Below are 22552 nucleotides of genomic sequence, written 5' to 3'. Positions count from 1 at the left end.
ATGCTGGCATTCCAAGTGGCAGCTTAACCTGCCACATCACAAGGAATATTCTTACCTGTACTCAATGTCCTCATACATTAAATTAACACACATAAAGTAAGTAGCACACTGAGTGACGAATAGTAAACAGTAACAGCTAGCTATTATTAAGAAAGCCTTATTTGTCTTCAACATGAATTTAAACGTTCTGCCATTCTTTCATAGCTACGAAGTCTTTTGACTACACAAAGTAGGAAAAATTATTTGAAAAACTTTTACAGATGCACTTTTGTATTTCATATCTTCATATTCCCAATATCTTAAACCTGTTAAATCCACAAATGAAACAAAGTACTAGCTAATACAAGAAATACCACCTGGACTTCAATTCTAAAAGCTACAAACATTTAAAATTGTATGTTTTAATCTATATCTCAATAATTTAAATCAATTGAAGTGCAATGTTCATAAAAGGCGGTCTTCCTCTAACAACCACATTAAAGCAAAAACTTTTTGGTTAGTATGCAAGAGCCAGAACGATGTTTGCTGGCATCCCATACGGGTGTCAGTTTGAGTCCTGGCTGCTTCACCTCTGACCCAGCTCCCTGCTTATAACCTGGGAAAACAATGGAGCCTGGCTTAGACTTCAACCTGGCCCAGCCCCAGACACTGACGTCCTCTAGGGAGCAAGCCAGTGGATGGAAGGTCTTTTTCTCTCTGACTCTCCCTCTTTCTGTCAGTCTGTCAAATAAGTAAGTCTTTGAAAAAAAAGCTTTAAATAATGAATAATATGGAGCAGAAGCCACTTCTCATTGTAACCCCAATCTACTACTCATAATGTAGGACACATCTTCAATTGATTCCACTCTCCCAAAGCGCTATAATTTTAAAAAGTTGTTTATTTTATTTATTTGAATGTTAAAAGGTACACTATAAGAGAGATCTTCCATCTGCCAGTTCACAGACCAAGTGGTCACAACAGTCACGGCTGAGAGCAACTCCAGTCCAAAAACAAAACCAGCCCAGGAATTGCACCTACAAGCTAATTGTGGCGATGACCAGCTGGACTCAGAGCCCTGGCCAGGAGAGGACGGACAGAGCGGGTCAATCAACCATCTCAGATATATGTTGGCAGCAAAAACTGGGCGAATGAAGACTCTGTGATGGACAGTGTCAACCAGTGAACTCTGCAACGACCTCATCGAGCTGGGATTGGCGAGACTGGCAGTGATTCATGGCTGGAGAAATATTAAAACCACTAGGGGTTGATCGCAGCTAAATAGTCTCCCCAAGAAGCTGTTCAATCCATCTGGACAATAGCTGGACTATGTGCTTGGCATCTGTTTGCAAGGGAAGAATCTTGATTGAATTTGAACTGTAATGCTGCAATGGGGTGGGGGGGTCCACCGTGGGGGAGGGGCATGGGGAGGGGTGGGGGGAACCCCAGAGCCTATGAAACTGTCACATAATGCAAATAATTAATAATAAAAAAAAAAACAGTCAGGGCTGGGTCAGGCCAAAGCCAGGAGCCTAGATTTTCTTCCGGGTCTCCCATGTGGGCACAGAGACCCAAACACTTGGGACATCTTCCCCCTGCTTTTCTCAAGCCTATACTGGAGAGGTGGATCAGAAGTGGAGTAGCCAGGACTCAAAATAGCACCTATATGGGATGCAGGCAGAAACATTTCCCATTATGCCACAATGTTAGTCCTTTGCTATCATTTTTTAATGATGCTAAAAAATAGATTTGATATACTTGCTTTTTGTGAATATGTGTACTTTTCTATTGGCAAAAAAAATTATTTTCTTAATCTGGAAAATACAGAAGTGAAACAGAATTTTAAAACGAGGGATAGGCACAGTGGTTGAAGTGGGGGTCCTGTGTTTTGTCTGCCTTTAGATTTCTAAAAAAGTTCTGCCTTCAGTCTGTTCAGTGGCTTAGAGAAAGGTTTTATGAAGCAAAGTCAATTAGGCTTGGTCTCATAAATATTGATACCACTGCATTTCTTGATCAAGACTATGTCTAAATAAGCACAAATTGGTAGAGGCGCTCTCCATGCGACTGCCCTTAACAATGCCCAACTACAGTGATCACCTCACAGACAAGGCAATTGAGGTGAAACCCAAGGCCACACAACCAAGCAGGAACTTGACCCCACAGCCTGCATTTTTAACCCTGAAACTACCATCTCCTCTTTGCATGTGCCTTCTGCTTAAGCCAAAGCATCTTCCAGTTTACTCAACTTTTTTTCTGCATATTTGAGGGTGGGGTTTTTTTTGCATATTTGAAGGTGTTTTTGCATATTTGAGGCTTTTCACTTATTTGTGGTTAATCAACTTTTAACTTAGGTATTTATTACTCAAAATTCTCTTCTGCTACAACTGAGTATTGCTCTGAAACTCACCCACAGTAAGCTGAAAACCCAGTGCCTCTATCCGTCCCTAGAGAGGACACAGACATGTGGTCCTGAAACACACCAAGCAGCCTTAGCCACATGGCAAGTTCAAAACCATTCCAGGCAAGCCTCAGAGCAGCCAGGGGAGCAATCCAGAAACGTGCCAGCTCTCAGTCTTGCCCTCACTGATGCTCAAAGAGCTGCTCTTTTTTCATTGGCCATCTGAAGGTGCAGCCAGACCCCAGGATATTTCATTTTGTCCTCTTTCTGCCCGAGCAACAGGAGGGCTACATGCTGGTAGCAGACATACTTCTCTAATAGCAAAAGCCCAGGCTGCTGGAAGCAAGGTAAACAGGGAGTTCCGTGCTGTAGTTCACCTCAGTGGGAATGTTTTTCCTCTCTTAAGAAAGCCAGATGGTGGGGGACTGGCACGGTGGCTCAATAGATTAACACTCCACCTGCAAACACCAGCATCCCATAAGGGCACCAGTTCACGTCCTGTCTACTCCACTTCCAATCCAGTTCCGCATTTGTGGTCTGGGAAAGCAGTGGAGGATGCCCCAAGTCCTTGGGCCCTTGGACCCACATGGGAAAAGCCAAAAGAGACTGACTCCTGGCTCCTGACTTGGGATCAGCTCAGCTCTGGCTATCGAGACTGTTTGGGTAGTGAACTAATGGATGAAAGATCTTTCTGTGTCTCTCCATCACACTGTATATCTACCTTTTAAGTTTCAAGTAAAACTAAATAAAATTGTCAAAAAAAAAAAAAAGCAGATGCCATTACAGATGCTCAGTACTGGCACAGGTCTGAGAAATAGAAGTCCAGGTGATAATCTATTTGTCAATTCAGTTCGTCAATTCTAAGCCCCAAATTCTGGTGCCATTTTCCTTGGGAACTTCAGGAAGCAGAAAGTGAGGATAATGATGCTTCTACGCTTAACACGCTGCTGGCCAGTATCCACCCTCAGGGAAGGCAGTTTCATATTAGACTGGAGTTAGATGGGCAAGATGTCTTTTGCACAACCTATGTATACATGTGATTATATCCAGGGCCAAACTGTGGGAAAGGAATGGAATGCAGTATAAATGCAACCTAGCAGCCTCTCTCAGAAACATCCTATATGCGAACAGAAGCCCAGTGGGCAAATACCTCCTTCCTGTGAGAGCCAGCCACTCCTGAATACATATGTGCTATTACAGACATACCATATGTGGCAAGCAGGACTTGTGAATTTTCCTTATAAAATCTATGAATTCTGACCTGTAAGAGGTACAACCAGCCCCCTCTTGGAAGGAAGTGAAACTCAAATATGTGGTATCGATGGCCACAGTGAAAGAGTGCACAGCTTTAGGACAGCATGTTTCTGCCAAGCTGAACTGTACTTCCTTTCCCTTTTCCGTTCATCTCTCCAGGTGATGGAGAGATAAAAATGGCACTGAGACTTCCAAGACCACTTGGCAGGAAAGGTTTGGTTGAATGCTTTAATGATTAGCTTGGGCTCATTTTTATGAACTAGCGAATAAAATTTCCACGTCGATCAGATTGGAAGATTACAGATACACATACCAACCTGTGGGTTGCAGAAATCAGCCGTTATTTTTGCCTTCTTCACTGGAACACACAGTGAGTGGCTAACCGCAAGGACACAGGGGTCTGGTCTAAGATCAGAGTCAGAAGACGGTCACCTGATACAACACAAGGTTACTTTCTAGACCACACTTCACCCCAGTGTGTTAATCCTGATGTCTCTTCCTCACATTGTCATTCTAATTTTCTAAGTGCAGTTTTGCATTGTACACTGTACACTGACTATTGGACTGCACGCTATAGTGGCCACATAAGACAATAACGGAAATGGAAATTCCCCATCATTCAGTGAGACCATAGCATCCTAGCATTGTAGTGCAATACATCCCTGAGATGTTGGTTGTGGTGCTGGTGTAAACAAACCTACAAGGTTTGTTGAAAAGAGAGTACATGCAATTATGTGCAGTACATAAGATTGGATCATGAAAAATGAAGCTTCGGATTCTGTTCTTGCTAAACTATATTTTCATTATTGTTTTGGGGGTACACCTACTAAAAACAAACAAAAACAAACTTATTGTGGGACCAACACTCTAACCCTCTGTCTGTGGTGCCAATCACACATGGGGGCCTGGTGCATGTCCCTACTGCTCCACTACCCAACCAGCTCCCTAATGATCTAGCAAAGCAGTGGAGAGTGGTCCACCACCTTGAATCCCTGAATCCACATGGGAAACCCAGAAGCAGGTCCTGGCACCAAGCTTTGGACTGACCTAGCCCTGGATATAGCAGCCAAGCAGCCATCTGGCAAGTGAACCAGTGGATGGAAGATCTTTCTGTTTCTTCCCCTTTCTCTGTAACTTTGAAGGGAAGTAATTGAATTTTTTTTGGGGGGGGGGTGCTTATTGTAAAACAGTCTGCCGTGTTATAATTGCAGTGACCTCATACACTTCTTCATCGCATCAAGACGCTTGTCAAGAGGTCAGTGCTATGGCTTAGTGGATAAAGCCACTGCCCATGATACTGGCATACAATATGGGGGCAAGTTTGTGTCTTGTGTGTTCCACTTCCAATCCAGCTCCCTGCTAATGGCCTGCCCAGGAAAAACAGCAGAATATGGTCCACGTACTTGGGCATCTGCTACCCATGTGGGAGACCTGAAAGAGGCTCCTGGCCCCTGGCTTTGGCCTGGCCCACTGCTGGTCATTCTAACAATTTAGACAGTGAACTAGTGAGTAGAAATTCTTCTCTATCCTCACCTCATCTCTCTCTGTTACTCTTTCAAATAAATATAAAACTTACAAAAAGAGCTCACTGAGTGACTGATCTATATCATCTGGTTTTGCATACATCACTATATGTCATCACACAATACCATCTGACAAGGTATCGGTTGTATTAGTACACTTTTGAAAGGATGCTGTGAAATCTGTCAAAATCACGATGGGGTCACTTGCACTAAACTCTATCAAAATGGAGTGCAGGACCAAGAAGGAAGTATCCCTAGGCCCATCTGCCTGTTATAAGAACTGCTTATCACGGAACACTCTGTCAGAATCACCTGCACCAACATCATCACAATCTTGCAAAGGAATACCATCTACGTGGGGATCCCCACTCAGTAATGGACCATTCAACCTAGGATTGACACCATCCTTTTTACAGATGCCTGCTGCCTAGGATGATGGTTTCAAAACAGCTTCTGTAACTCTCCTAATTTTGCCTTGAAAATTCCTTCTCTTCTTTCACCTCTCTAGATGTTCCCACAGTCCCCCAGGACATGCATATCTTGGACTGTAATCTCCAATCATTCTCAAATAAAAGCTTTCATTTTGGAGTGCCACTGGAGTTTTCACCAATTATTTTAGTCACAGTGCTATATTTTCTGAGTGCCAAGCATTTTAAAAATTTCTTCCTTTTAAAATACACTGTCAACAAAAGATCATCTTAAAATTAAGCAGCATTAAGATATCCAAAATACTTTATTTTGCACATGCTGTCTCATACAGTCACAGTTTTTACTTGCAAATGATATTCACAGGGATTTACTCCAGATAATTCAAGTTCTAAGTTTGGAGGAAGCCTACTGTTTTTATAAAATTGATAGAAAATGTGAACAACTGAAGCTTAGAGAAAGGATAGAAGCAAAGGGAACCAGGCAGTAGAGGACTCAGCAAAGGGCAATGCACTTGAGAATTTGAGAGAGTACATCCTGGGGGGTCACGGCCACAGGACACTCACTGTCCCCATAAGCGTGATTCTGTCCGCGCCACCATGAAACCAAGATTCATTTTCTCTATGTCCTACAAATGCAACACCTCAGGTTACGGGATTCTGAATTACTTGGGCTGACGTGTGACATCACACACCAGCTGTGTAGTGTCCTTTGACCTTTATATGCTTACAAAAAGGAGTTGTCTCTAAATAAGTGTGTTTTGAGTAACACGAAGCCAAAAACATACTACCTTTAAGTTTCCCCATATCCATGTTCTTTTCTGGATGAGTTTTCTGTGTCTTTAAAACACATTTTCAAAATACAACAGAACTAAAGATTCAGTGCAGCTGGGAAACGTTTCTGACCTCCCACCTGTACTGCTGTCCCCGGCACCCAGTCTGTTCCTTCTGCTGCTCACACGTATTCATCTCTATAGTATTTCAAATGTCTATGATCGTCCTTTATAGTGTAACGCTGTGAATCATAAACTGGTATACATTTCCACAAGCATCTTGAGAAACATTCCTTCTTGAAAACGGAATAAAACAGCAAGCGTGGCATTCATTACTCAAGGTCACCAATAGGCCCAATCTTCCTGTACTAGCATAGTCTACATTTCCTAACACCCCTTACAAGTGCGTGGGTCTGTGTGACATGTCCACCCAGTGAACTAACAGCTGATGTGTTTGTCAGCTCTAACCCAAAACACTGAGGCGTGGCCGGCATGATTTTTTATATTATTTTCCTCTGCAATCTCTTGTTGACACAGTAGATAGTGACAAGCTCGTCCCCTGAATGAGTAAGGTGAGCAGGTGAAACCACCTTTATTTCATGGCACTATGACATAGACATTGTTTCTACAACACAGCCTAGTTTTTCTGATTGAAGCAGTCAACACCCAAATCCTCTGTCAGCTGCTGCACAAAAATTTGCTAGAGACTGGCCGAGTTTTTAAATGGACTAAGGTGGCTCTATAGTTCTCCACTTAAAACACTACAGGCTTCTGCTACTTAAACCTTCACTATGTAACACAGTGTCAGGAACTAGGTCTTAAATCCCAGCAATAAAAGTTGTCTGTCTGCTCCCTGTCCACTGGAAACTTTTCCCCCAAAGAAGAAAGGCTTTATGTAAAATAGAACAATATAGAAAGTGTCATGTAAATAAGAAGTCAAAAAATTAATTTTATTGAATACACAAGTTCATACAGAGCTTACACAGATCATACGAATATTTTAGATTATAACGGCTGGAAGATCAATAGCTGATTGGAAGAAAGGAAGCAATTTATATTCTCAATGTAGAAAAAAAAATCTAATTGTTATAGATGTAAAATTTCCAAAACAAGGTCTAGCCAAGTTTAGTGATTTATTTTTTCCTTTTTTGAAGGATGAAAAGTGAGGTACAATATGTGTATTACTGGTTACAGCTAATACTTTGAAAAAATCATGAGACAGAAGCAAAAATACAATATAAAAAGACAAGATATTAAAACTGTACTGCAGAAGTACTAACTGTAAGTCAAAAAGATACATTAAAGCCAACAGAGCATCACACTAGTTCAAAACAGAACTCCTAAGGCAGACCAAAACTGACACAGGTTAAGGAAAATGGTGTTTGTTAGGAAGCATGGCCAGATAGACAACCGCAAGGAAATGCCGACAGCGACTCTGTGGTCCCCTCCTGTCACTCAGCGGAGTGTCACAGGTGGCTGACTGGGCTGCCAGCTTAAGCTTTCTCCAGGGCCTTGTAGTACTCCGTTAGCACAGTCCATGCCTTGGGAGCCATGAAGCCTTCAGGAGGTTTCTGGCCTTCTCGGGCAAGCTTGCGCATTCGTGTTCCTGAAATGAATTCAAAGTCTTCGTGGCTGGAAAAGAAAAACAGAAATTATTTCACTGTTGTAGAACTGTGGAGGAAAATTATTAGAAAGCATTTATTCCTTCTCATTGTATCAGACTCATTTAATGGTGGCGGGGAGGAAGATTCAGTGTTTGTGGACAGCAATTTGATTTCAAATTCAAATTTCAATTTGATTTCAAACACAACAAATTCAAATTTCAATTTGATTTCAAACAACAGCCATGCCACTGAATGCTATCCACTTTCAGAGTTAAGCTAAAAGTTTCCAACTTAAATTTTAATTGGGGCCACTGCAGACTCTTACAAAATGGTAAGAAATAATACAGTCAGATTCCCAGCCCCCATCCCTATTTTTGCCATCAGCACCATTTTATGAACTACAGCACAGTATTACAGCCAGGACATCAGTCCAGAAACAGCCTGACGCTGCAGCGTAGATCCCCCGGCTTTCCTTCTCCTCGTCTCCCCGCATGGTTCCAGCTCTGCCCAGCTTCAGGTGCCTCTGTCCATGGCAGTAGAGTGAGAGAACAGTTCCCAGAGCGGAGGGAGCCCTAGGTCCCTCGGCTTGCCCTTTGGCATCATCCCCTAGGCCCCCTTCCTAATTGCTGGTATCTACTCATTTAGAACTAGAAAATGTGCCTAGCAGCTAAGATTCCAGTTGGGATGCCTGCATCCCACACTGGACTTGAAGGCTTGGACATGCCTGATTCCAGGTTCCCGCTCATTCACACACCCTTGGAGAAGTGGCAGGTGATGTGTCGCCTAGCTGGGTCCTTGCCATGGAAATGGGAGACCTGGACTGAGTTTCAGCCTCCTAGCTTCAGCCCCAGCCAGCCCTAGCTGTTGTGGGTGTCTGGGACATAGGTCAGAGGATGCAAGCTCTGGCAGTCTCGCCCTATCTTTGTTTGCCTCTATGTCACTTCAAAAAAGAAAAAAGAAACAAATACAAAATCTACTTTAGCTAATAAACACAGATAGAATGAAAATATTTTAGGAAGCGTTCTTTTGAGAGACTAACTATATTTTCAGATTTTTTTTTAAGTCATAACAAACAGGGAGCAGTAGTCAACATTACTCCAGTGATAAGATGCTACAGAAGTAGCAGTAATAGCTTTTCTCATTTTCACATATACAGAAACACACAGAAATCCTTAGACTACCAGCAAAGAGCACTGGTGGCTGTGACAGGCATTGTGCACCTGTAATTGCCCTCAACAGATATCATCTACCTGTAACTTCCCACAAATACAGACCGGGCCAAAGTGGCACATCAAAACCCACTTAAGAGTTCTAGGTCGCACAAGCCACCATGGCCTCACAGTAGGCCGCCACACACTCCTTCTCTGCACTGTTTGTGGAGTTAACCTAAGGATCTAGAAAAATCACCAAGCGCTAGCAGGTCCTTTGCTTCTAGAGCAAAGCCAACTGTGCTTTACTTTTCAAAGTTGTACAAGATTCCTTATCAAAGGCTTTTATTCATCTAAGTTCTACAAAGTTCTACAAGAACTAATAAGAGAAGCAAATACTGCACATATAAGAGCTATCTGAAAGTTGTCTGATGACAGCAAACTACCATAATTAACCTAAAACTTCAAAGATCCTAAGCAAATTAACGTATAACCCTGCACAGAATATTTTAGTCATAAACTGATAAAATATTCATGATCTAATTACTGGCAAGTGAAATAATTAAGACATGGAGCTTTACATACATTGTTATGGACTGCATGGCATTTCTCAGAGATTGACGCCCTAACCTCCAACGTGACAGTATGTGGAGGCAGGCCTTTGCGAGGTGGCCAAGTTTCAAAAAAAAATCATGAGTGTAGGGCACTATGGTGGGATTAATTCCCTTGACAGAGAAAAGGGAGAGAAGGGATTCTGGCTCTTTTGGACACCAGCTTTCTCTCCTAAGAGAAGAGAAAATGAGAAGGTGACTGCTAAGATGCTAAAATCCCTCCTCAGATGCCAAAATCTCCAGGCACCTGGACCCTGGACTTCCCAGCCTGCAGAAAGGTGAGGGGAAAAAAACAAAACAAAACAAAACAAAAAAACAAACATTTAAGCTGTCCAGCTTGGGGCACTATTTTAGAGCAACCCAACTTAAGATGCATACTGCACCTCTGCTAAAATATACAGAGGATGAATGAAGAAAGGCACCCAAACGTTGTAGTGGTTAGTTCTAGGAAACAGTACTAAATACCAGCAGCTATTAGATAGTAATACTAAGAAGCAGGTGCTCTTTATGTTGTTCATCGAGTTTTCTACAATGATCAGTTTTTATCAGCAATCAACCTTATGAAAATATACAACTATAAATTACCAATATTTAGTTTCAAAATATTTATTTACTTAAAAGGCAGAGTTACAAGGAAAGGGTGGGTAATACACAGTGAGAGAGAGAAAGATCTGCCATCTTCTAGGTTCACTCTCTAAATTGCTGCAACTACAAGAACTGAGCCAGTTCAAAACCAGCATCCAGGAACTTCTTCCAGGTCTTGTACATGGGCAAAGGTACCCAGGCCATTGGACCATCTTTTTTTAGTGGGAAGCTAGTCAGAAGCAGAGCCCAAAACTTGTACTGGCACCCATATGAAATGCTGGAGCCACAGGCACTGGTTTTACTTGCTATGACACACTGTTCCAACCAATATACTGATTTACTTGAAAGGCAAAACAAACAAATCAAGGTTCTACCTACTTGGTTCACTCCACAAATGGCTACAATAACTAAGTCAGGGTCAGGCCAAAGGAACCAGAAACACCTTCCAGGCCTCCCATGTGCTCCACAGTGATTCATGGCCTTCCCAGGTGCATCAGCAGGAAGCTGAGACTTGAGCCAGAACTCCAATATGGGATCTTGGTGTCACAGTGGTGGCTTAGGCTGTGGTACCACAATGCCTGCCCCAAAATCCAATTTAAGAAACCTCTATCCAAAAAGTGATTTTATGTAATTTCAAACAACATCAACCTGAAATCCATCAGTTACTTTAACAAACACACTGAAAAGAGCAGATAGGATGTTGCAATAGCATGGCACTTGCCATTTTGGCACCTGAGCAACAACAGTGGCTATTAACTCACACTCAAAGAGGCATTATTAGCAGGCAAATGTATGGCTGAGCAGTGCTAGGGACACCGAGTATATACTTAATCAATATTTACAGATCGGTGATCAGACACTAATTAGGAACTCAGTAAATATTGGGAAGAATATTTGGAAATGCAGGAAAGACTGAAAAGGTATTGATAGAGGAAAATTTGTACTAGTTCGCTATGGAATCATTTGTCATCCTAAATGAGCCGCTATTCTTCCTACTTGGTCAAACAAGAGGATACACGGTTTCTGAAGACTTTGGTTATCTGACCTACTTCTGTGTTCCCTTTTATCCAAGTCTGGATTGTTGACCTGAATGGTTGACACATGAAGTAGGCCATCACCTTTCTGTTACATAATGACTGCAATTTAATGGAAGAAAAAGAAACTGGCTACATTTGGGATGTGCCTAGTAGCTGCTACAAGACAATGAGAGATTTCAAACCAATGTGTCTGCAGGTGGGGATACTGCCCTTAATATCAGAATTTTTTAAAAGACTTATTTATTTTTATTGCAAAGTCAGAAATACAGAGAGGAGGAGAGACAGAAACAAAGATCTTCCATCTGATGATCCACTCCCCAAGCAGCTGCAATGGCTGCTGAGCCGAAGCCGAGCGCCAGAAGCCTCTTCCAGGTCTCTAACACATGGGTGCAGGGTCCCAAGGCTTTGGGCCGTCCTGATTGCTTTCCCAGGTCACAAGCAGGGAGCTGGATGGGAAATGCAGCCGCCGGGATTAGAACCAGCACTCATAATGGATCCTGGCATGTTCAAACTGAGGACTTTAGCCACTAGCCTACTGCACGGGGTCCTAACATTAGAATTTAAGTTGTCTTTACTTTAAGAGAAGATTAAAAAGGCAATGATGAAGGAACGAGAGGAAAAGAGAAAATGACAGACACACAGTGTACAAGTAAGCTGTGACTTTTTTAAAAAAGCAAAGGGAGAGATGTTGTTAGCAGGACAAAGAATGAAAGGAGAGAAGATGAAAACCAAGAAGGGAAACCAGAGAGGTGAAGATGGAGAACAAAAGCTTCGAAGAACAACATGGGGGCAGGGGCTTTGACAGGGAACCAGTGAGGAGGGAATGGAAGGTGAACAGTAACTGACAATAACTGGAGTCAGGGTCAGTGCAGGCCGGTCTCAGTTCCTCAGTAACCAGTGGGGCTAATGGGAAGCCCTGAGGAAATGTCAACATCCTGCATTTTACCTCCAGGCCACATGGGGCGCTCTTGGCAAGCATAGGCTAGATAGGGAGTCAGGGTGTTGAAATGGAACTCTGGAGTGTTTACAAGTGCCTTTTCCATTGCATCAAAATGTCCACTCTCACCTGATGTGAAACTGGTCAGGTTAGCCAAGAACCACTAGACAAAACATTGACTGAAATGTTTCAGTTCCTTAGAAAGTCTACCGAGCAATTTCCCAAATAGCACTGAGCTTCAATGAGAAAAATGATGACAGTGGAGCCTTCTGACCATGTAAATTAAAGCTTGGTTTGAAATAAAAGCCTACTGTCACATGTGAAAAGTACTTGTTTTTGAGAAATAAGGAAGAGAGCAGTCTGTGGACAACTCTGCCTTCACTTTTTTGATTAGGGGAAAAACGCCAGACCAATTAAAGTCCGTTCTTTCCTCAGAATGCCAAACTGTCTGAAATCCACAAGTTTGCTTGCATTCTTTCAAAAATTGCATTTTAAAACCAAGGTCCCTGGGTACCTCTTTTCCTGAAGCTATTTCACACTCCATCTGCCCTGCATGCCACAAACATTTCTTCATCATATGAAATGGGAGTTCCTGCTTGCACATGGCGGTGGCTCCATTCCACCCTCGCTACGAAAAACACATTTTCCTTGGCCTCACACTTGTGTTTCTAGCTCTGTCACATAAGGATTTTACTTTTTGTAAGAAGCAAGGTTCCAAGACTTGACATGAGAGTTCCTGTCTAAAAGTAAATCATATTGTCACACACACACACGTCTTTAAATGGACATCCTTTTAGAGCAATGACTCAATCAAATCAGCTGAAGAATTTCTAAAATGATCTAAAATTAAGTCAAATATTACCTATGAGTTTATCAACAACCTGCCTCAAGTAAACAAAGGATACTAGACTTTAAGCTTTTGCTATACAGCAATTCTAATTAGGGCCACTTCGTTATACCCACTACCCACTCTTCCACGGCACCTGGAAAAGGAATCACAAGAATGCTCTTTTTCTTCCTTCTCAAAATCACTTGGTTACAGATTCTTCTAATCTACAACAGACAAAATGCTTGCTCTTAAAAAATAAGAAAAGCAAAGAGAAGAGGTGGTACAGTCAGGCAGGCGGGTGGGGGCAAGAAAAAACAAGCCAGCTAGCAAACTACATGGGCAACTTAATAACACACTGACCGCATGTGGCCAGCATCTTGACTAAGTCCAAAGTACGATGACTCCTGGCCACTTGTGGATCATTTTAAATCTTGACAGCCATCTGCTGTCCCTTAGTCCACATATGTGGCCATTAGAGTCACCAGTACATATTGTCCACATGGACAAGAGCTGGGTCAGCAGAGACCCTTCAAGTCCATCTTAGGAAGCTAATAATGAGACCAGCTTTTTAAAGTTAGCTTTTCTTGCTAACTAGATGATAAGCAATGCAGGAAATCAAAGGGTAGTTTCTTCTTTGATCAAACTAAAAACAATGGTGGCAATTTGTAAGTGAATCTAACTGGTTAAGCTCTAATTAACTTTTCATCTATTTGAAAGATTGTGTGCAACACAGCATATATCAAAACAAAATACTAACTTTTTGTTTTGTTTTCTTTTGAGAGGCAAAAACAGAATGCAAGAGTTAAGTCTGTGAACTGCTCATTCATTCCCCAAATGTCTATCACAGCCAGAGTGGGCTATGCTGAAGCCAGAGCTGGAAATGGAAGCCAGGTCTCCCACAGGCAGGAACCCAATCACTTGAGCCATCACTGCTAATTCCCAGAGTCTGCATTAGCAAGAAACTGGAAAGAGGAGCTGCAGTCAGCTGTTGGGACTACACACTCTAATATGAGATGTGGGTGTCGGAGCCAGTTACCTACTAAGCTAAACCTCTGCCCTCAAACACTGGAAGTGCTTAAAAATAAGGCTAAACTCATATCTCTTTAAAACTAGATAAACTGTTACCTACGGCTTTCATTCCAGAGACCAAAATTTCACTGATCAGTAGCAGACATGATGTTTTTGATATTCTCAAATCAAAGATGAGCCAAAGTACCAACTGACAATTACATTAAGAGAATTGATTATGTAGAATCTCTTTAACCGAAGTCCTTAATTCAGTGTGTTTTTCAGCCACATTCAGTCTAGTGGACAAATCTCACCAAATAGTCAAACAAGAAATTTCCAGTGTTATCCTAGTGTGTTGCAGAATCAGCTAGATTTCCTTACCATAAAGGACAGTGTAAACTCTTCCCTATTACAGTGTAGAACAGGGATTTCCAGCTGAGCATCACTGGACAGCTGCAATACCAACCATTAACACTCCAATGTGCATTATTTGGAGCTTCTATGCTAGAATTTCTGATTGCACAAAGTGGACTTTTCAAAAAGCTAGGAGCTCTCAGATATCTGATTATTATCTAACATAAGACATATGGCTGAACTCGGTTATATTAAGACTCTCACAATGTTATCATCGCATGCTGCTTCCTGTTCAATATCTCTAACTCAAGATATGAGGCTATGTAGACAGAAATAACGTATTTTCAAAGAGTTTTTAAAAATAGCAGCCCAACAAGCTATATAACAAGGACACTGGTCCAATTACATCAAACACTTGCCTTTGTATTTGTCCTCATGGTCTTTGTTGTTTGCTTTCCCCTACTCAGACACATGTGACTATCCACACTGACTTAAAACCAGCACTTCTTGTACTTACTTCTGATTTATCAATAATGATGAAACAATCAAGAAACACATAAGATCTTCTAGTATACGAGTGCTGCCATAAATCAATGCTTGTCAACTGACATCAGATATTGCACACATGGGAGACCCAAACAGAGTCATAGGTTTCTGGCTTCAGCCTGGCCTAGTCCTGGATATTGAGGTTTCTGGGCAATGAACCAGCAGATGGCACATCTTGCTCTTCGTCTTTCATATAAAATAAGTAAATATAAATTAATGTATATTTTTAAAAAGTATATATGAGTATTACTGGGTTTTACAGTGAAAATACCATAAAACATCTACCTAACAGTGCTATCATTCTTAACATTAACCATGAAAATCACTCCCATTTTGTTTCTATCTAGCATTAAGTTTCTTGCCTGCTTAGAATATTTCCCAACCAAAAGTATATGTAAGGATGAAGAGAAATAATATATATGTCCAAATTTTTATCAATCAAACATGAATCAAAGTATCTGTTCTGCTACAGCAAACTGAATATTTGCCTTGCAGGTATCAGCAAATGAGGTATGGCATACAAAACTGCCATCTATGATATCAGCACCCCAAATGGGCACTGGTTCAAGTTCTGGTTGCTCTATTTTTGTTGAGTGCCCTAATGGCGTGGGGAAAACAGAGGAATATGGCCCAAGTATTGGACCTCTGGCCCCCATGTGGCAGAGCAATACGAAGCTCCTGGCTCTGGCCTGGCCCAGTGCTGGCCATGTGCAACCATCCAGGGAGGGAATCAGCAGGTGGAAAATTCTCTCTCTCTATCTCCCCGTCCCTGCCTTCTTCCTTCACTCTTTTCCTTCCTCCTTCTTTCCCTCAGTAATTTTGACTTTCAAATACTTTCTTTAAAAAAAAAAAGTTTACCGGCCCCGCGGCATGGCCTAGCAGCTAAAGTCCTCGCCTTGAAAGCCCCGGGATCCCATATGGGCGCCGGTTCTAATCCCGGCAGCTCCACTTCCCATCCAGCTCCCTGCTTGTGGCCTGGGAAAGCAGTCGAGGACGGCCCAATGCATTGGGACCCTGCACCCGCGTGGGAGACCTGGAAGAGCTTCCTAGTCCCTGGCATCGGATTGGCGCGCACCGGCCCGTTGCAGCTCACTTGGGGAGTGAATCATCGGACGGAAGATCTTCCTCTCTCTCTCTCCTCCTCTGTGTATATCTGGCTGTAATAAAATGAATAAGTCTTTAAAAAAAAAAGTTTACCTTGCATAGAATTATGACAATGTGAGAAAACACAAATCCTACACTAATTCCATTGCACTTTTACACCCACAATTCTTTTCATTAAAAACCTTTGCCAGCCCACCTACTATGGGATTCTAGAGCAGAATACTGAAGTAAACTGGATTTCAGTGTTGCCTTTTGTTTTTAAATAGGGTGGAGGGAACAGATTCACATACTTCAAACACACACAGCATTCATTCAACACAGCAATTACACCACAAGCCCCAACGACTGTTTTTCCCAAGATGCTCTGAGCCAGTCCATTTCCTCCAATCCCTGTCATTAACAGAAATCCAAGCTACCGTTAACTCTTGCATATACCTATACACACCTTCACACAGCTCTCTTCCCTTACCTTTTTCTTTTCTAAACTGCTATGTTATTTTTACACTTTCCTGACCCATGCTGATAATTTTACATTTTCCTTTAACCTTATAAACACTGCAAGTACAATAGTTATTTTGAAACATATGTCTGGTAATTCCAAGCCTTTCCTTTCCTAAATTTTTATTTTATTACTTGTTTGTTTCTTTATTTGCAGGTAGCGTTTACTTTCCTAGAACACACTGCCATTTTTGACTCTAAATTTACAGCAAGTTCGTGTGATTACTTAGAGGGATAAGTCAAGGCCTAAGATGAAGGTGTGAGGTCCCACAGACAGCCTTTACATGAGCTTCACTGATGCCTTCTCTCAGCAGTCCTCAGCAAGAACCACCAAAAACTAATTCATGGCTGGATGGATTTCCCTTATTTATCTGTTCTGTCAGCTAAGTAATATGAGCTTGGTCCATTCGAGCAGAGCCTTGAGCTTCTGAGCCTAAAGCAATAGACCTTGTTCACAGTCTTACAGGGTAGGAGAATGGATCAATTCACACTAGCTTCTCCTTTTCAGTAAGAGAGAGTCCCAACCTCATGGGAGAGTCTCCTGTTGAACACTCCACCCTTAATGAGACCAAGGTTGTGTTTTCTGCTCCCTCTCTCCCACCCATGAGGGCCTGACAATACTCCCACTGGCTAGGTCCACTGGGCGAAAGCAGCTTACTGAGGTTCCAGCATTCACCTGACCCTTATCAGCATCACAATACTGTCATGAAAATGTTTTATCTCACCCACTATTTTTAGTTGATTTCTTTGGGGAATACATCTGTAAACCCAACTCTGCCACAATTCCAGAAACAAGAACTTCCTTCTATGAATCCACATTGTAACACCACCTCTTTTTGGAGTGGAAATCTAGTTCCTAACTAGTATTATCACATCTGGCTGATCTCACCATCTTCCTTGACTCTCTACTACGCTCTATGATGTTTCTCACACCACGATTTGTACAGTGCAGTCTCCTTAATCTAAACACCATCATTCCCTTGCTCACCAACGGAAGGAATGCTTACTCATCTCTGGAAGCACAGTCAAAACATCATTTGCCCCAAGAATCTCCATGCCTCCTTCCAAACTGCATCTAACAAGGCTGGCAGAGCTTCCCAAAGAGTTCCATAAAGCACTTGGCACCCACAATTATGGTGTGAGTGGTTTACTATCCATCTTCTTTCCTAGAATTTAAGTCCCAAAATGACCATGAAAATATTTGACTCGTTTGAATGACTGTCCCCACACCTAACACTGGCATGTACTTATAAATATTCAATTAAGAATTTATAAATGGAAAAACTATATAACAAGGGCAGATTTGTACTAACGTCAATGTACAATCACACACATGTAATGATGTTTCAATCAGCAGCAGCAACATGAGTCACCCCATAAGATTATAATGCAACTGAAAACTTCCTATCACCTAGCAACATTTGAGCTATCAATTTTATCATTTTATCATTTTATAGTACAAGCTATACTCACATGTTTGTGATTATACTGGTGTTAACAAACCTACTGCACTGCCAGTCATCAAAAAGTACAACACATACAATTAGGTACAGTACATAATACCTATTAAAAAATTATGTTCTGGGTTTGTATATTTACTATACTGTGCTTTTAATTGTCATTTTAGAGTATATTTATGCACTTACTAAAAAAGATTTTACTGTTACACAGTATGCTGTGTTAGGCGAGCAACAGCCTCAAACACCTTGAAATCACAAATTTCTTCATTATATCATTTTCTCTCAGACTTCATCTCATGCTCTGTTCATTACGGCCCCAGAAGCGAAAGACTATGCATTCTGTGTGATTCTCTCTCTCCCTGACACACACACACAAATGTGTTTATGTATATATTTAGTATGTAGGTATATCACACGGGGCAGGTGTGCAGAAGGCTCTACTACATAGATTTATGTAACTATGCTTTATGCAGTTCACACAAGCGAGTCACCTAAACATACAGTTTTCAAAATGTATCTTGTTAAAAGACCCATGACTGTCACAACATCTTGACTCCAATACACAAAATATAATTTGGTTATCAAAAATATTCTCTATACATTCACTATCCCTAATTATGTCTCAAAAGCGTAATGAAACAAAAATGACAATAGAGTTTAAACTAGGTAGTATTTATTAATAGTTGTAAAGTCCCTGAAATACATTAGAATTTTACAAATATAATGTGAGATCCATTAATAAACTCCATGCAGTTATAATCAGGCTAATACTACATTTCAGGGCAAAAAAAAAAAATCACATTCAACAAAAACAAAGCCTTTAATAAATTAATAGGTCTCCCCAAAATTGTTGTTTGCTGTGAAGGTCACGGCAAGAAAGGAAGAGTAAAGAATTCACATAAGAAATAGCTGAATGATCAACATGACAAGACTTTGCTAAAAAGAGGTAGAAGAATAAAGAACGTCGTGGTTCTACATAATGGGATAAAGACAAAACTGAAAAAAAATAGGATTTGGAGATATTATGAAGACAAAGGCAAAGCTGCTTATGGGCATTTTACACAGTATCAAGAAATGTGAGTCACCATGTCTACTAGTACAGTTGAGTGAATGTTAAGATGGCCCAAAGACCTTGACCATCCCATTCCTATCATCATGACTTGCTGTTGCATGGTAATAAGGATACTGTAGATGAACTAAAGGTAAAAATCAGTTGGCCTTAAAATAGCAAGTGTTCAGATGGACCTAACCTAATCACAGACTCCTCTACAAGCAGAAAGTTTCCTCTCTGGCAGCAGCAGGAGGTCCTGACCTCAGGGAGCTCTGGGTGCTCGGATGGATCAGCTCTGCAGGAGCAGAGAGCACTCTTCAGTCAACAGCCAGGAAGAAGACAGGATCACCCCTGCAACTGCAAGCAATGGAATTCTGCCAAGGATCAACTCCTCTCAAGTGGACTCTATGCAGAACATTCACACAAGAGCTCAGCCTGGAAACAGAACCCAGTGAAGCCCACTCCACCTTTTGACTGCAGAAATAGTGATGGAATACAATAGGATTTTAAGCCATTAAATCTGAGGTTATCTGCTCCTTCAGCTATAGGAAACTGATGCAACTGCCACCAGGGCAACAAGGACATGTCAGTTTAAGACTCACTGCACTGACAGGACAAGAAAGAACTCTCCTGTGGAAAGTATACAATAAAAGAAAGAAAAACATCTGAAAGGGCCTGAAGTGCTCTTTAAACTGTCCCTGTCATACATGCATACTCATAGACAGCACATACTCCACCATTAGAAACATAAAACACCCTAACTGAATATAACCGGATGAATACTTACATCCACTCACAATTCATTTACTCATTTCCATAGGGCATTCTCACTCATGTCTGTCGTCTTTGGAGATTTGCTATTTCAATTATCTGAATAATTTATGTTTACCTGCCCAAATAAAAAGATTTGCTTCACAAAAGACAAAAAAAAATTACAAGTAATTAAATTACCTCAAAAAGTTTGTGGTAAGCAGCTGAAAAAACGGGCTTTAATTTTTATCTTAAAACCAAGTTTCTTGGGCCTGGTGACGTGGCCTAGCAGCTAAAGTCCTCGCCTTGAACGTGCCAGGATCCCATACGGGCACCGGTTCTAATCCCGGCAGCTCCACTTCCCATCCAGCTCCCTGCTTGTGGCCTGGGAAAGCAGTCGAGGACGGCCTAATGCGTTGGGACACTGCACCTGTGTGGGAGACCTGGAAGAGCTTCCTGGTCCCTGGCATCGGATTGGCGCGCACCGGCCGTTGTGGCTCACTTAGGGAGTGAATCATTGGATGGAAGATCTTCCTCTCTGTCTCTCCTCCTCTCTGTATATCTGGTTTTCCAATAATAATAAATCTTAAAAAAAAAATTCCTACATGCTAGCAAATGACTTTTTATCATAATTCTTATCAAAAACATTTCCCCTGAAATCTTTATGAAATTTTTCCCCCTAAGCACTGTCTTACACTAGTATTTAGTCAAATCAAAAGCTTCATAATCATTAATTACTCAAAAGTTGGCATTGAGTAACACCCATTAATCAAACAAAAGACAACCTCATATGTGCATAATTAATAACTGTTTTCTCACTACATCAAAGACTGTTGCCTTTCTACAAAATTTTAATCACTTTCCAACATATTCCCATCAACATAATTATATTTGAACACAAAAACAAAAATTTAGAAAACTAAGGCAGTTTTAAGGCTTCCCAAGTTACAACTTATTAGGATTTGATAATTCAAAAAAATTCCAAGGAAATGAGCCACTCATGCAACTAACACAGAATTCATTTTTGGAAAATCTTATGAGAACTGATGTAATTATTTAGCTTTTGAATGATTAAAAAAGAGACTTACAGCAAAACTACACAACTTTAACCAAACATCAAAGTTATCAAGCACCAGCACACCATCAACCACATACAGATGGGTTCTAGGGCCCCGCCTGAGATTAGCTGGCCTATCTCACAGAGACCACAGTAATGAAACATGTCACACCAAAAGAAGCACGTAAGAAAAGCCAAAGGCCTTTTCAAGTGTGGTTTTGTTTTCTTAACAAAACAGAAATGCACCTAACTTTAAAATCTTTAGTCACAGTAGAACAATTCTATTTCTCTTTCCCCATTGTCCCTTGCTACTACTATGTAAGCGCCTTGGTATAATTAATCATACTTCCCAGTACAAGACTCTGTTCACAACTTCTTACACACAAAACAACACACCACTAAGTTGCAGACTGGGTGACAACTAAAAGTTGATGAGCCTTCTGTCTCTGACACCGCCTACTTTACAGACATGTAAGGAAGCGCTTGCCACTCCCTAAGGCATAGTGAGTGGGGAGCTTCCTGTTAAACAAACAAACAAACAAACAAACAAACAAACAAACAAAAGGCATATTTATATGAAAGCCAGTTATGGGAGTGAGGGGAATCTTTCATTTGGTGATTCACTCCCCAGATGGCTGCAACAGCTAGGGCTAGGCCAGGCTGCAGCCAGGAGACAGCTGCTTCATCCTCATCTCTCACATGGGTGTCAGTGGGCCAAACCCTTGGGGCATTTTTACTGCTTTCTCTAGCTCATCAGCTGGGAGCCGGATCAGAAGTGGAGCAGAGGAAACGACCAGCACCAATATAAGACGTCAGCATGGCAGGCGCTACCTTTACTTGCCATGCCACATCAGTCCTGGTGAGTAGCTTTTACAAGAATTACCAACCTGTAGCTGTTTTCCAAGTTAAATAATTTTGAATGGTGACCTACACAATTTTTATCAGAAGAGGGCAAATCAGACTCAAAATACTTTTTTACCTTTTTTACTTTCCTTAATATTATAAGTTTTCAATAATTTTCAGTGGTAGTATTATTCAAAATTTACTTTTATTTTTCTTAAAATCCTCTGAAGTTCCTAAGATATCTCTTAGGTAGGAAAAAAATTTACATTTACAACTCTCAGCATTTAACTTTTGTAGCTACATTTTTTTTTCCCAGACAAAATCAGAACATGACCATGTATACATATAAGGAAACACACACACACACACACACACACACACACACACACACACTTTGTAAATGTAAAAAATGAAGTCTATATGACTTAGAATTATTTCCTATAGAAGTTGGCAAACCTGATTTTCTACAGGGATACAAATGTCCTGGTGTGGTTTAGATGTATCCTGGACAGATCCCATTTCAGGTCTTTGAAAAACAGAGACAAGAACAGTTCCTGTCTTGAATTCCACATCTAGGCCAGTGGGAACAGTTAGGAGTCCTTCTGCACTTGCCCATCCCTGCAATAGAAGCCCTTTCTATTCATCCCCTCTAAGACACTCCTGTATTTTAGCTGTGGTTCATCACTCAGAAAAGTTGGCCACCATCTAAAACTGCCGTGGGTCAAGATTACTTATGTTGTTGCACAAGAAGCCAACAAATTCCCCAGTCTTCACTGGTAA

The 22552-nt window shown here is 41.2% G+C and overlaps 1 protein-coding gene across 1 annotated transcript in view; it reads right to left on the bottom strand.

Moving 5' to 3' along the window:
* Nucleotides 1-7279: 7279 nt before the first annotated feature.
* The window catches only part of PAPSS1 (3'-phosphoadenosine 5'-phosphosulfate synthase 1), a 99592-nt gene continuing 84319 nt past the window's right edge, over nucleotides 7280-22552 (bottom strand). Inside the window, exon 12 of the mRNA XM_004594271.2 lies at nucleotides 7280-7982. Coding sequence (XP_004594328.1) covers nucleotides 7844-7982 — 139 coding nt within the window. The 3' untranslated portion in view covers nucleotides 7280-7843. The remainder of the gene's footprint in view (nucleotides 7983-22552) is intronic.

The sequence above is a fragment of the Ochotona princeps genome, chromosome 7 (assembly GCF_030435755.1).
Source record: "Ochotona princeps isolate mOchPri1 chromosome 7, mOchPri1.hap1, whole genome shotgun sequence".
Lineage (NCBI taxonomy): Eukaryota > Metazoa > Chordata > Mammalia > Lagomorpha > Ochotonidae > Ochotona > Ochotona princeps.
Note: the sequence above shows the minus strand (reverse complement) of the source record. Positions and strands in the feature narration are given on the sequence as shown.